The following is a 12,558-nucleotide window of genomic DNA, read 5'->3' as shown; positions in this document are numbered from 1 at the left end:
TAAATGGGATCTTCTTGCAGATGTTTTAGATGCTACTTTTCAGTCGCGATTACAACAGGCTTCTGTACCATTTCCTTAGTCAAAGTCGACATTTCCTCAAACAAGGGGGCTGGTGGCACCTGGCAGCAGAGCGGGAGAACCTGCCAGGGTCCTTTAGCAAAAGGCACTACAGGAATAATAAGGTTGCTGTATCAGGGTTAGCATTTGCCCTTACAATGTCAGTTGAGCAATTAAGCCAGAATGACACAAACGTGACGCACCCGAGGACACAGTTATGGGTGAGCAGCAGCCTTAAGCGGCTGCCAGTCACAGGCTCCGGCCATTGAATGAGTCTATTCTCTCCACCACCCAAAGGCTTCCCTGCTGAGGGACAAGAAGAAACGGCAAAATCTGAGAAGCGGCCCTTGCCCGGCGGGCGCTGCATCCAGGCCCCGGGAGTCCTGATGCATCGGCTGCTGAATCAGCGCATCTCCTCCAGAATCAAAGCTCCATCAGTTGGAGTCGGCTCCTCCCTTCCTTCCTTCCTTCCTTTTGTTTGCTTTTGTACCTTGGGTGGGGTCCTTGATGGCCCCTTCTCTGCGCATCCCACAAGGCCACTCTTGAGCCCTCAGGAATGCGCAGACAATCCCAACAGTCAAACACAATCCCTTTGGCAAACAGAAGGAACTATAAAAGTTAATGGTAAATTGTGTTTACGCAGCAGGCGTCCTCTACTCCTTGTATGAGCACCCGGGTCCTCCGTGGGCCTGGCCTGCCTCAGCTTGGGGGTCCCATCTTGGGAGTTGTCAAATCTTCACACTGGGTCGTCCTATCGGCCATTAGACTTGGGGTAAGTTAGGAGACTTGGCAGCCGTTGTGTATTTTCCCTTTGTGTACTCCGAGTTTTATTTACAATACTTAGCCTACTTAATAAGTACTTCAGCTCTGTCAAAGCCTATAATAATTTAGCCAATCTGACTCTAATTGAGGCTTTGCCTTCAATCTTATATGTAGCCCTGACACTAATTAGGGCTGCATAATGGCCTCGCCATGGATCTGATATAATTGCAAGTATTTGTTTTGTTGATAGACTCACATCCTGATCTTTCAATGATTATCCAAAGGCTGGAAAGAGTCTGACCTTCTGATTCTTGGCTTCACCCGAAGAGATAAAAGTTGTGCAAATGAAGGAGTTCATGGAAGGGAATCTCTGGGGCTCCAGATTCAGCTGTGCTCTCCTGGCCGGCTGGTTTCCCTGCAGACCTTTCGTTACCCAACTGGGGAACATCTTGGGAACAAATCCCACCTTCCCCTGCACTGATGAAGTTATCTAGTCGGGCAAAGAAACGATCTGCAAGCAAAGCCTCAAGCTCAAGAGACCATCAAGGGCTCCACGGAGGGGATTAAATATTGAAGTACATTTGGGGAGGGGGGATATGGCTTAACCCTCTAGCTGAGATTTCTGTTCAAGAGCCCCTATTTGGATTGTCCCCCTACCCTTCTGCTCCTGCTATGGGGTCCCCCACCAGCCCATTACCTTTAAAGACCCACTGCTGGTGGGCATGAAGGTCTCTGCTGCCAGGGCTCAGGTTCCGTTTATCTTTGCTTGGAATCTACTGACAGCTGATCAAGGGGCACCAAATTTTAGCCTTGTGCATCTGAACGAGAGACGGACACCATCGCTTAGAACTTTATGAATGATGCACTTCAGAACTATGGAAGTTGGCCAGCATGGAGAACATGTTTAGGTTGAGGTTAAGTGACTCACTAACTCACAAACAGGAATCAAGTTATTTTAGTAGGAGGAATAATTTTGTAATTTGAGTTCTGTAACATGATGCCTAAGCCACCTTTTAATGAGACCCATGCATGGAAACACACACCAATGCTTTGGGAATGTGCAGAATGTTGGTTCCTAATAGGTTTTAGTTCTATCATCTGCCCATCTCATACAGCGCCAGAGAAGCCTCCAAGGAAAACCTGCTGAGTTGATGGGTGGGGGTGGGGGGAAAGTTAGGGAAGGGGCTTCCCTTTGTCTCTCTGCTGGAGCAGACAACTTGAAATATAGTGGGAGGTGGAGATGCAGAGAGGAAGCTGCTTGGCCACTGAGCTGGCACTGGCAGTCTTTCTCGTTGTCCTCTGGGGGGAAGGGACTCATGGAGCAAGTGGCCCCAATTCTCCGCTTCCCTTCCTGAGATCAACAGCAACATTTCTGGGACATCTACACAAGCCGTAACCGGATGGGAAACTTACTAACAAATGGAAACAGGAAACATCTGAGGATTTTTTGCTTTTTTCCCAACCTCTCAAGCTAATTGGTGGGAATAATGGGGCACTTTTGGAACCTTGTGCATTAATGTTGCACACACAGAATTGCACGCTACGAACACCAAGGCAGAAAGATTTACCATTTATTTCAAAATAACTAGAGAGTTTTATGGTTTAGCTGCAAACATTCCTCGGTTTTTCCCCAAATTATTTACAGTCTCAGTTTATACTAGAGGTTTTCCAGTAAAAGCCCTTGAAATTAAAAGTGAATTTGTTTCCCAATGGATTTTTGTCTTCAGCTTGCTCAGACATGATCCAAGAAGAGAGTTATAAAGAGTAGTATTAAAATAAAGTTGGCATCTTAGTATCAGAAGAAAAATACAAGAGTTTGGACTGACAATGCAGCACATTTCCAGGTCATTTCTTCCTTGTTTTTAAAAGCTACGGACAAAGAAAAATGCATCTCATTCAGATTAGCTACAAACCTCCCGAGGATACATCTGTTGAAAATGAAGTACATCTCAGAGCAAATATGTTCCTATTAGCTTATCAGTGGACATCAAATGCTTTACTATGTAGATTGACACATATTTTCAGATTATGACATCAAGGAGTTAAATTAACTCCTCCTCTCTCCAGGCAGGAGACAAACACTAAAGTTACCCAAACAATGTGGACAAATTACTTCATGATATCATTCATGAAGAACTGCTGGAACAAAAAAATAGCACTATCTGGTTCCAAGGTCTGTCCAAACTCCTTGCTACTATCAGAAACCGCCTATCAAGCGGTTCGTCTCCTGTGCTCTTTCGTGGCTCCCAATCATGGAATCCTGTAAAACTGAAACAAGCCCCCTTCCCTGTGGGAACCGAAGGCACTCGATCGACCGCTCCCCACGGCCCCTCCTCCTCCTCCTCCTCCTCCCCACGGGTTCTCCTGCCCCACCTGAGATGATGGGGCTGAACCAGGGGCTGTCAGCAGGTGGGCAAAGGGCTTCCCTGGGGGGGCTTCCTGCCAAGCAAAAAGCCGCCTCTTCTTGGCTCAGGCTGACCTCATCAAAGCCAGGAGAACTCTGCTTTTTTCACCTTTCAGGGCAACACAAAGACTCTGATTGCATCCGAGCAAGGAATCGTGGCCACCAGAGTCAGCAGTAAACGGCCACCAGGACCAGCTGCTCTCCTTCCGTGAACAAGTCAGCTGGACAGGAGGACGTGCTGTCTCTGCATCTGAGGCTCCCAAATCAAAACCCTGCCCTTCCCTTCCCTCCCCCCGTTCCCTTCCTCTCCGTCCCTGCTCCCCCCCGTGCGGCGGCCCTTGGGATTGGTGGGTGGGAGGCAAAGGCAGTTCTCGGTGTTCCCAGGGGAGGTCATTGGGCCTGAATCCCAAAGGCCGCTGGGGGCTCAGAGCAGGCCCCACTTAAGGTTCCCCTCACGAACCCACAAAGTCCAGATGCCCCGGCTTCTTGGGAGAAATATTTTCTTTCAAGGGATATATTGGTTCTTTCAGGAAAAGCAATGCCTCGCAGTCCGATTTGTTATGGGTGCATTACTTGGAGCTGACAACTGCGTTCTTCCATGACGAGACTCCTTTGTGCAGCTTCCAGGATTCGCTTTTATGTTGGAATTTAATATCCTCAGTGCTGACTCTGGAAAAAGCATTTGATGCTAACCAGTTTTGAACTGAACACTTTAACAAGTTGCAGAAGAGAAGAATTGCATAGGGCTGCTAATACTATTATTTCCTCATTAAAGATTGTCCTAATAGAGCCAAGATTTGGTGGAAAGATAAAAATGCAGGTTAAAATAGAAACTTTTGCAAATACTTGGAAGTTCTTCCAGTGCACTCAGAGGCCGCTTACAGGTAACTACAATTAAAGCCAGAAGACAAGAAAACAGAAGTGCCTTTCCAGATGTGCTTCTCAGTGTCCTTTATAACCCACCAGAGGCTGCTGTTCTAAAGTCTGGCAAGATCAGGACGTCAACGGTCCCCGCATCGATGGATCCCTGGAGGTCCGAGCGAGGAAGCCGAGACGGGGAGCGGGGAGCAGTTTTTCTGAGGAGAAATGGCTCCTGGCAGAAGGTCCAGCTTTTTCCACGCTGCCCTCCTTCAGCCCATAAACACGTTTGCTGAGCAAGTGGAGTTTACTGCAATAGGGTTTTAAAGCTTATGGATGATATGACACTTAATATAGATTCCTGCAATATTGATGTGCGCTATAGAAACATGAAACTACACAAAAATGTTGCAAGAGTTGCGAAAACTCTTGATTCAGAAACACATCCATTCTTCCCTCCTGCTTTGTATATTCCTTCCTCTGCTCTGGTAAACAAGGGATGATACATCCTTCCCCTCCTCGGTCTGAAACAGCTTCCAAGGAGAAGGAAGAGCTCGGGTGGGGAGCAGTCTGGGGCCGGCCAGGCGCTCAGAGCTGGAAGTATCCCTGAATCTGTGGAAGGCCAGCTCCTTTTTGTTCACAAAAGTTTATTTCTGAAACAAATCTGAACATGGAGCATTTCGGAAAAAGGAGCCTGGGTCACCCGGTGCTCTGGTTCCTGCAGCCGGTGGCACCTTGATTCTGTGGAGCCCCTCGGCCTTTAAGGCTGGCTGGCGTCCTGCTTGGCTTTGCCCTCGCCGGCCGTGAAGGACTTCAGCCCCAGGGGGGCGTCGAAAAGGCTCCCCCCATCTGTGCTGAAGTCATCGTCCTCGTCGTAGTCCAAGTCGCTCAGCAGCTTACTGGAGCTCTTCTGGCGCCTGCGGAAGGAGAGGAAGGTTCACCCACTGAGAAACGCCCTGCAGCCTTCTGGGCCACACCTGGAGTTTCATCTGTTTGGCAAAGCAGATAAAGCCGTGGTGGGTGCAGCCCGGAGAGCCGAGTCCTTCAAGGACCTGCAGAGCACACCTGGTTTGGGGCAGGTGGATTCCCTCCTAGGGAAGGTCAGCACAGCCCCATTCCTGGACACGGAAGAGCCAGGCGGTCCGTTTGTTGGAAGAATCCAGGCTGAGCGGCAGCAGGAGCCCAGCCTGGAGGGGCTCAGGGGAGGCTGGCTGCCCATGCAGCACCACCCTCTTTAGGAGAGGAAGACGCGGAAGGGAGCAGGGGGCCCTGCCCGCACATGAGCGGGGGCACCAGGGAAACCGGCAAGGCTGCCCAAGCCCCCCTTCCCACCTGAGGTCCTGCCGGATGGTGGTCAGCTGTCCTTGTAGCTGGTCGTTGAGGTCCACTTGGTCTTCCAGGTCCCTCTGGAGCTTCTTCTTGGTGTTCTCCAGCCTGTCTATTTCTTCCTCTGCTTCCTCCACCTGCCGCTTCATAGCCTTCAGGCGCAGGCCGAGCTGTGGAGCGAGGAGGGGGCCCTCCTGGAATCAGAGGGAGGCTCCTTGGGGGGCCCCAAGAAGCCACGGGTCCCTCAGGGCCCTTCCCTGCTCACCTGGTCCTTCTGGTCAGTCAAGGAGAGATGCTCGTCATCCACCTGCATCAGGAGCTCCTTCACCGTCCTCTCCAGGCGGCGGTTGGTCAGCTGGAGGCGAGCTCGGTCCCTAGGGAGGCCAGAAGGGGAGGGGGCGCCAGGTGAGGACCCCTCTGGCTCCCAAGGGGCTTCCCCGCTCTCGTTATCCTGGCCTCCCCCAAGCACTGCTTGTTATAAGCTTTATTGTCATTGTGTATATATATATATATATATATACACACACACATATACAATGGAATTGATTTAGCTTCTACTGGTGCAATCCATAAGAAAACACAAAACAACATGAATCATATAGAAAACGGTCCTTATACAAGGACGGACAAGGGAGAAGCCAGTCATACGTTTCCATGTCTGCATGGAGTGATTGCAGTTGCATTTAGGATTGCCTCCCACCCGCTTCCTTCTGCCTGCCAGGCACAGGGACCTCCGGAGTGGTGGGGGGATTGCAGCCAAGTGGGCTGGGCCACATGGGGAGGGGAGGGGCTGGGGCTCATGTCTGGCCCCCACGGCTGCCTCCTGGCCTGGGCTTTGGGGAGAGAGGCTGTGGCTGAAGGAGAGGCCGGCCGGGGCAGCTACAGGCCCTCCAAATGCCTCTTGTCCACCTCAAACCTCTCTCCCTGCAGAGCACTGCTGGTTATTTTAATTTAATGTAATTGTATTTATTCCTCAAACTCTGTGTGGCTACTCAGGCTGTTTCCTGGCAGGAGGACAGAAGGAAATCCCAGGATCGGTCTTCCGTCTGTGGGCAAGGGGGCAACTCCAAGAATCCCAGAAGGCCCCCATTGGGGGGGGGTGTTCCTGTGAACCAGGCGTGACCCACGGAGCAAAGCAACAAGCCGGTGTGGGGGGGAGGAGGAGAGCCCCGGGGGAGGGGGGCTTTGGGAGGCGCCTCCTCATACCTCTCCTCATTCTCCAGCTGCTCCTCCAGGGCCAGGAGGCGGGCTTCCATCTGGGCCAGGAGGCCCTCCTTGCTGGGCTTGTGAGAGCCTTCCAGGTGGAGGATCCGCCCTCTCAGCTCCTTGTTCTGCAGAAGGAATCGCCCCCCCCCTTCTGTCAGCCAAGGAGCCCGGAAACCGCAGGAGGTTCAGGGAGGAACCCTCGCCCAACTTAGAACCAGTGCATGGAGCAGAAGGGAGGAGAGGCAGCACCAGGCAGGCTCCAGTGGGCAGTGGGTGCCCGGTCCTTAAGCACTGCCTGCCAGGTGGGTTGGTGCCAAGAGGTTCGTCCTGGGGAAAAGGACTCTGAAGGCTTGAAAGAGGAAGGGGAGCTGGTGGGTGCAGGCAGCCCGTCTGGGCACAAACCGCAGGGAAGCCCTCAACCTGCCGGGCTCTGGGCAGCCCGAGGGGCCTGGCTGCAGGGTGGGGGAGCCTGGAGAAGGCCGGCCGTGGACACAGAGGGGGCTGGCCGAGGCTCAGGGGCTGCAGTCCCAGAGCAGAGCAAAGACCCCGCGGCCTGCTGACCTGCCTTTCCAGGGCAGCCTTGTCGCCCTCCAGTTCTTGCCTGGCTGTCCTCTCCTGGAGGAGTTCACTCCGCATTTGCTCCACCTGCAGAGGAAGGAGGGAGGGAGGGAGGGAGGGAGGGGAGAGAAAAACAGTCACAGTAAGTGAAAAGTCAGACGGGGGGGGGGGGAGGAAGATGCTCACCAGCGGACCAGGCTAAGATCCAGGGGGAAAGAAGGCAGGGGCAAAGGCAGGAGAGGCCCTCTGAAGGAGGCTGCGCCTGTGGCAACCCCTGCGGCTATGTGCAATCCGAGAAGCCTTGGGCTCTCTTCCCTGCAGCCGCCCCTCCAGGCCCCTCGGAAAAGCTGGGCTGGGCACGGGGGCTGCACTCCTTGTTCCTGGCTGGCTAGTCGCTCAATCAACAGTGATGATGACCAATAACAGAGCTATTATTCCGCTGCTGTGGATGTTTAGTAGACCTGAAATAGCCAAGCCGGACCGAGGACAAGCCAGGCTTTGTCCCGTGGGAGGGAAACGGGGAGGTCTGGAGCCTTGTTTGCCTAATTGAAGCCATCGGCTGAGCTCTACGTGCTTCCAGCCTCCAGGGGAGCCTCTGCCAGGCCTTGCCAGGGAGAGAAGGTGGAAGGGGACGGGTCACTGCAGGGGCCGGACCACCTCCGGGAATCCACCTGGGCTGACTGCTGGGGGGGGGGTGCATGTGTGCGTGAGTGCGGAGGCCCTGGTTATGGGGAGGGCCAAGCCTGCTTCCCAGAGATGCTCCCGAGGCAGCCGCTGGAGGCAGAGCAGGCCCAGCTGGGGCTTCCCGCTCCTCCCCAATCCTGCGACCGCCAGCTGAGCTGAGCCGATGCCCACCTGTTCTCTGCCCCTGCCGATCCTCCCAGAGAGGATGTCAGAACTGCTCCGTTCTTCTTCCAGCTCCAACTCCAGCTGGGATATCTTGTCCTGAGGAGGAGAACATCGGCCCACTGCAAAATCTGTGCCACCCACCACACCAGAACCCCCGAAATGAGACCCTGCCGGAGGGGAGAGAAGACCCCAGGGCCCTCCAGGGAGACTTCTCAGCCTGGCACCCATCATAAAGGAAGCCGAGAGCACCTGGGGAGAGGCCCCCTCTGGCAGGGGCTCCAGAGGGAGACTCTCTCCCCCTGAAGGACCCTTCTCTGGAGGGCTTCCGGCTGGCCCTCACTAGGGTCCCCCCGACTGAAAGGGCCATGGGGAACCACCCCTTCCGCAGGGGAGCACAGGGTGAGCCCCTGGGCTCCGTCTTCTGCCAGCTGCAGGGTGGGGGGGAGGCCACGGTCGCTCAAAGCACCCGGGGGAGGGGGGCAGTTTAGGGTGTTTTACTTCAAGGGTCTTGCAAGGTAAGGACCCGCCTTGCAACCCCCAGCCACGCCAGCTGGGCCCCCTCTGAAGCGGGATCCAAGGGGGGGGCAGATCAAGGGAGGCCGCATGAGGCAGGGGAGGAGAGGCCCCAGATGCCCTTCAGGGCTTTGCAGGTGAGAGGCTGGGTGGGCCGGGGGTCTTTGTACAGCAAAAGACGGTTAATTTCTCCGCTTCAATCTGCCTCCCCCCAAATACGGTTCCTTTCTACCTCCAGTATCTTGGCCTGTCTTGCCCGATCTTCTTTCAAGTGGCTTTTGGTTTCCAGTTCATATTCCAGGTTCTTCACCGTGTCTTCCAGAAGCCGAGTCTTGGTGAGGGCTTCTTTTTGGGCTGTTTTGTGACTCTGTAATTCTTCCTCCATAAAACGTACCTGAAAGTCAAAGAAAAGTGTCCCACAAACCTCTCCCCAATGTGCTCTGTAGGCATCTGCTGTGGGGAGATCCAGAGGCAAGGGAATATTTCGGCCTTTTGCACACCCAGATCCTACGTGTCCTCCATCCCCACTAGACTCAGGTCTGTGAAGGTCCAGAGGAGGCCAACCTTCAATTCTGGCTTGCTAGCCCTAATCTCCTTTCACCGCACCCGTTTATCACTTGCTTCTCTTTACGGGGGATTCTGCAATCGTCTCCCGTAGAGACACCAGGTAATCCGCCTCTTTTCCTGGGTGGATCCAGATCAGCTCCAGAAAGGGGGAAAGAGCTTGCAGACCGTGCAGCACCTCCCCCTGGTCTTTATGTGCCGTGAGATGTGGTGGTGCTGGTTCAAGAAACGGGTTGACCCACCCCCGGCAGTCCTGGGGGCCAAGGGCTCCTAGCTGGGATGGCAGCATGGCTACCTCTGCAGAGCAACAGCTGGGGAGACTGGGGGGGGGGTCTTCTGTGGGCAGGCCATCCTGAGGACAAACTGCTTGCCCAGGGGTCTCATCCAGCCCCTCAGCCCGTTCCTCGGAGCGCAAGTTCACTTGTGAGCACTGAACTTTCGGAGAGCATGTGCGCAGTCTTTTTTCAGCCACAAGGGGGCAGCCACGCAACACGAGGCTGCCAGGCCAGGGGCTGGAACTGCCTTGGCCCCCCACCCAGCTGAGGGCTAAAGGGAAGAGGGAGCTTCCTAAGAAATGGCAACTTTATTTGCTTTATATAATCTGCTTCCTGGTGTTTCCTTTTCCAACTGACATTTCTTAAGAGCTGTCTGTTTATTCCGGCAGCCGACCTGGAACTCCTTCTGGCTTGTTCTAGGCTTTTTCCAGCTTGCCTTGCTTGTCCCTGGCACTGGGAGTACCAGCCGGTCCCAGGCAGACTCCCCTCGGCCAGACCTCCCACAAGCACCGGCTGGGCTGACCTCCAGCAAGGGCGGCTGGACCTTAGGCTCAGAGGCCCCGGCGTGGCTTTCGCTGGGACCGAGCCAGCTGTTGGGGCACCGCAGACTTGGTCAAGTGGGGTGAGGGATGCCTGCTGATGTTGTAACAACACAACTGGGAGACAGCCTCACTTGGGTATTTTTAGCTGTTTGTCTATTTTGGCCACAGGTAGTTTCATCCACTGAAACTACCTGTAGTTCCGCTGGGCTGTTTTCATTCCAGTCATTTCCAGTTTGGGTGGAGTTTAATTGATGCTTTTGGTTCCAGCTGAGGCAGGGAGGGAGCCTGAGGAAGACTAGGGAGTCAGAGGCCAATACCTGTTCCTGCATTTTGAGGGTTGTCTGGTGGGCCTTTTCCAGCTCCAGGGTTTTGCCCTTCAGCTGCTGCTGTGAATCTACCAGCTGCTGCTGGCTCTTCTCCTTGTACTCGTCCAGTTGCTTCTGGAGCTGCCGGGTTGATTCCTGGGAGACTTTACGGACTTCCGCCATCTACCCAGGAGAAAACCATTGAGATGGGGGCGGGGGGGGGCATAAAAGATTTCCAAGGAGGGAAGAAGGGCAGCTGCAGCATCTCAATGGCCCAGGCAGACTCCCACCCCCCCAGGGGGCAAAGGCAGGTGCCCAAACCCCACTGGAAGACCCTCTTCCTCCTAAGCTGGGCCGAACTGGCAAGCAAGACTTGCTGACGTCCTAATTAGAAGGAACAATCGCTTTCGGATCATGGCTTTGCTCTCCTCGCTCAGCCTCCACAGAGCTTGACGAGGGAGGACGGGGACCCCAAGGGAAGAGCAGGAGAGTCCACTCCAGACCCATTTGGGTTTTGAAAGCATCTGCAAGGGATTTCCAGGCGTTCCTGCAGTGACTCTGGAGGTGGACCCTCATTTGGAAACCAGAGGATGCGGCCCCCCTTAAGATGTGGCTGCCAGCTGTTTTCGTGTGTGGGGAGTCCCTCCTCCTCCTCGGGAACTTTGGGGGCTGGCAGTTCTAATCTTACCCAGAAGTCCCAAACTCTCGGGCCAGATGGGCAACTTACCTCCTTCTGCAGCCTTTCAACCGTCCTGTCCAGCTGCCGCCGCTCGTTCTCCAGTTCGCCCTTTGTCTTCTGTAGCTGATCTTTTTGGGAAGCTTCGTCTTCCAGGCGGCCCATCAGCTGCTGCTGCTCCTGGCTCAGCCGACCGATGTTCCTCTGCGGAGGGAGGGAGGGAGGGAGGGAGACGTGGCTGCGTGGGCCGAGGCCACCGAGGCCCCAGAGGACTCCAGTGGCCAGGGGCAGAGCACTACCCCAGGCTCACTGTAACGGCCGGTTCCAGGCTAGCTCCGTGGGCTTTCCCCACTTGACCAGGGCACAAACCTGTCCCCACCAGTGCCTTCAGCTAACCCCCAACACAGGTGAGACCCCTGCAGGCAGCTCGAGGCTGTGAAATGCTACCTGCAGAGGCGGTGCAGTCTAGTGGTTAAGGCATTAGGCCGGAGACCGTGAGTTTGACTCCTATCTTAGGCATGAAACCCGACTGGGTGACTTTGAGTCCCTCCCTCCCTCCCTGCCCCCCAGTCCAACCCACACCACAGGGGAAGCGTTGCTGCTGGGGGGGGGGGAAGGAGCAGGAGGTGTTCCCTGCCTTATTTGTAGAAATAACAATGGTGGGAAATAAATGAGTAAACAGGGCCCAGGTATTCCACATGCACCTTTAAAAAAGCTTTAAAATGAAAAATGAGACCCAAATTCTGCAGCAGCCACCAGGAATCTGCTAGCAGGGGGGAGGCAAAGCAGAACCCTCCAACCACCAGAGGGACCAGGAGGCAAAGGCTCCAGGAGGCCTCCGCTGCACCCTGCAATGGGACAGCCGCTGAGAGAAGGAGAGGGAGGCTCAGGGAGAGGAGCTGTGGAGAGAACCTTAGCAGGCAGACCCAGCCGCCACCACCGCCGCCTCCTCTCCGGCACTGGCAGCGACCGAGACGGCCTCGTGCACAGCTGCCACGTGCCAAGACTCTCTGCTCCACACAACCCCACAAAGCTTTCCTGGGATGCCGTGTTTCCACCCGCTTCCTTCTCACCTGGGCGTCCTCCAGCTGGGCGTCCAAAGACACCTTGGCCGAGAGCAGCTGGCGGGCTTCCTCCTTGGCCCGGCTCAAGGACTGCACCTCTCCCTGCCAGGATGAGAGATTCAAAGGATTCATTTGCCTGCACATCTGGGCAGCTCACAAGAACAACAAAACCAATATATTAAATAGCAACAAAACAAGAAAAATGGCGCCACAAAAACCTTCCTGACTTGGCTACCTTTAAACAAACCACAGCAGCTGCTGCCTGCCCCACCCCGCCTTGGGAGCCCTGGATTTCAAGGCTGCGAACCCTCTTGGAGCTCCAGCCAAGGGGCAAAGGGCAGGCCGCAGACGGGCAGAAGGGTACGGTCTGTGAAGCTGCCCAGAGGTGCCCCCCCACCAGGCCCTCCTCCCAGGCCCATGGCAAATGCCAGGGAAGGAGACCCAAGGGCGGCCTTCTTGTGCCAGGGCCCTGGACGGCCCCTGGTGGAATTGGGGCCCTTGGCAGGCGCCTGGCATCTGGCTGGCAGCTAGACGCCTGGGAGGAAGGAGATGGCAGGTGTGACTTCTGCTGATGACGCCCCCCACCAGGCGAAGGGAGC

The 12,558-nt window shown here is 55.0% G+C and overlaps 1 protein-coding gene across 1 annotated transcript; it reads right to left on the bottom strand.

The window, feature by feature from the left end:
- Nucleotides 1-2,373: 2,373 nt before the first annotated feature.
- Nucleotides 2,374-12,061, bottom strand: CGNL1 (cingulin like 1; the record flags this gene model as incomplete). Its single annotated transcript, XM_087703914.1, is given in 10 exon segments — nt 2,374-4,998; nt 5,414-5,577; nt 5,673-5,781; nt 6,614-6,738; nt 7,175-7,258; nt 8,027-8,116; nt 8,766-8,927; nt 10,232-10,402; nt 10,947-11,099; nt 11,969-12,061. Coding segments are annotated over 10 exon segments (1,308 nt in total), but the record flags the coding sequence as incomplete, so codon positions are not given.
- Nucleotides 12,062-12,558: the final 497 nt, after the last annotated feature.

Source organism: Thamnophis sirtalis, unplaced genomic scaffold (genome assembly GCF_051295495.1).
Source record: "Thamnophis sirtalis isolate CommonGarterSnake01/CBP01778 unplaced genomic scaffold, rThaSir2_p1.2 scaffold_2, whole genome shotgun sequence".
Classification (NCBI taxonomy): Eukaryota; Metazoa; Chordata; class Lepidosauria; order Squamata; family Natricidae; genus Thamnophis; species Thamnophis sirtalis.
This window is presented reverse-complemented; position numbering and strand designations above follow the sequence as displayed.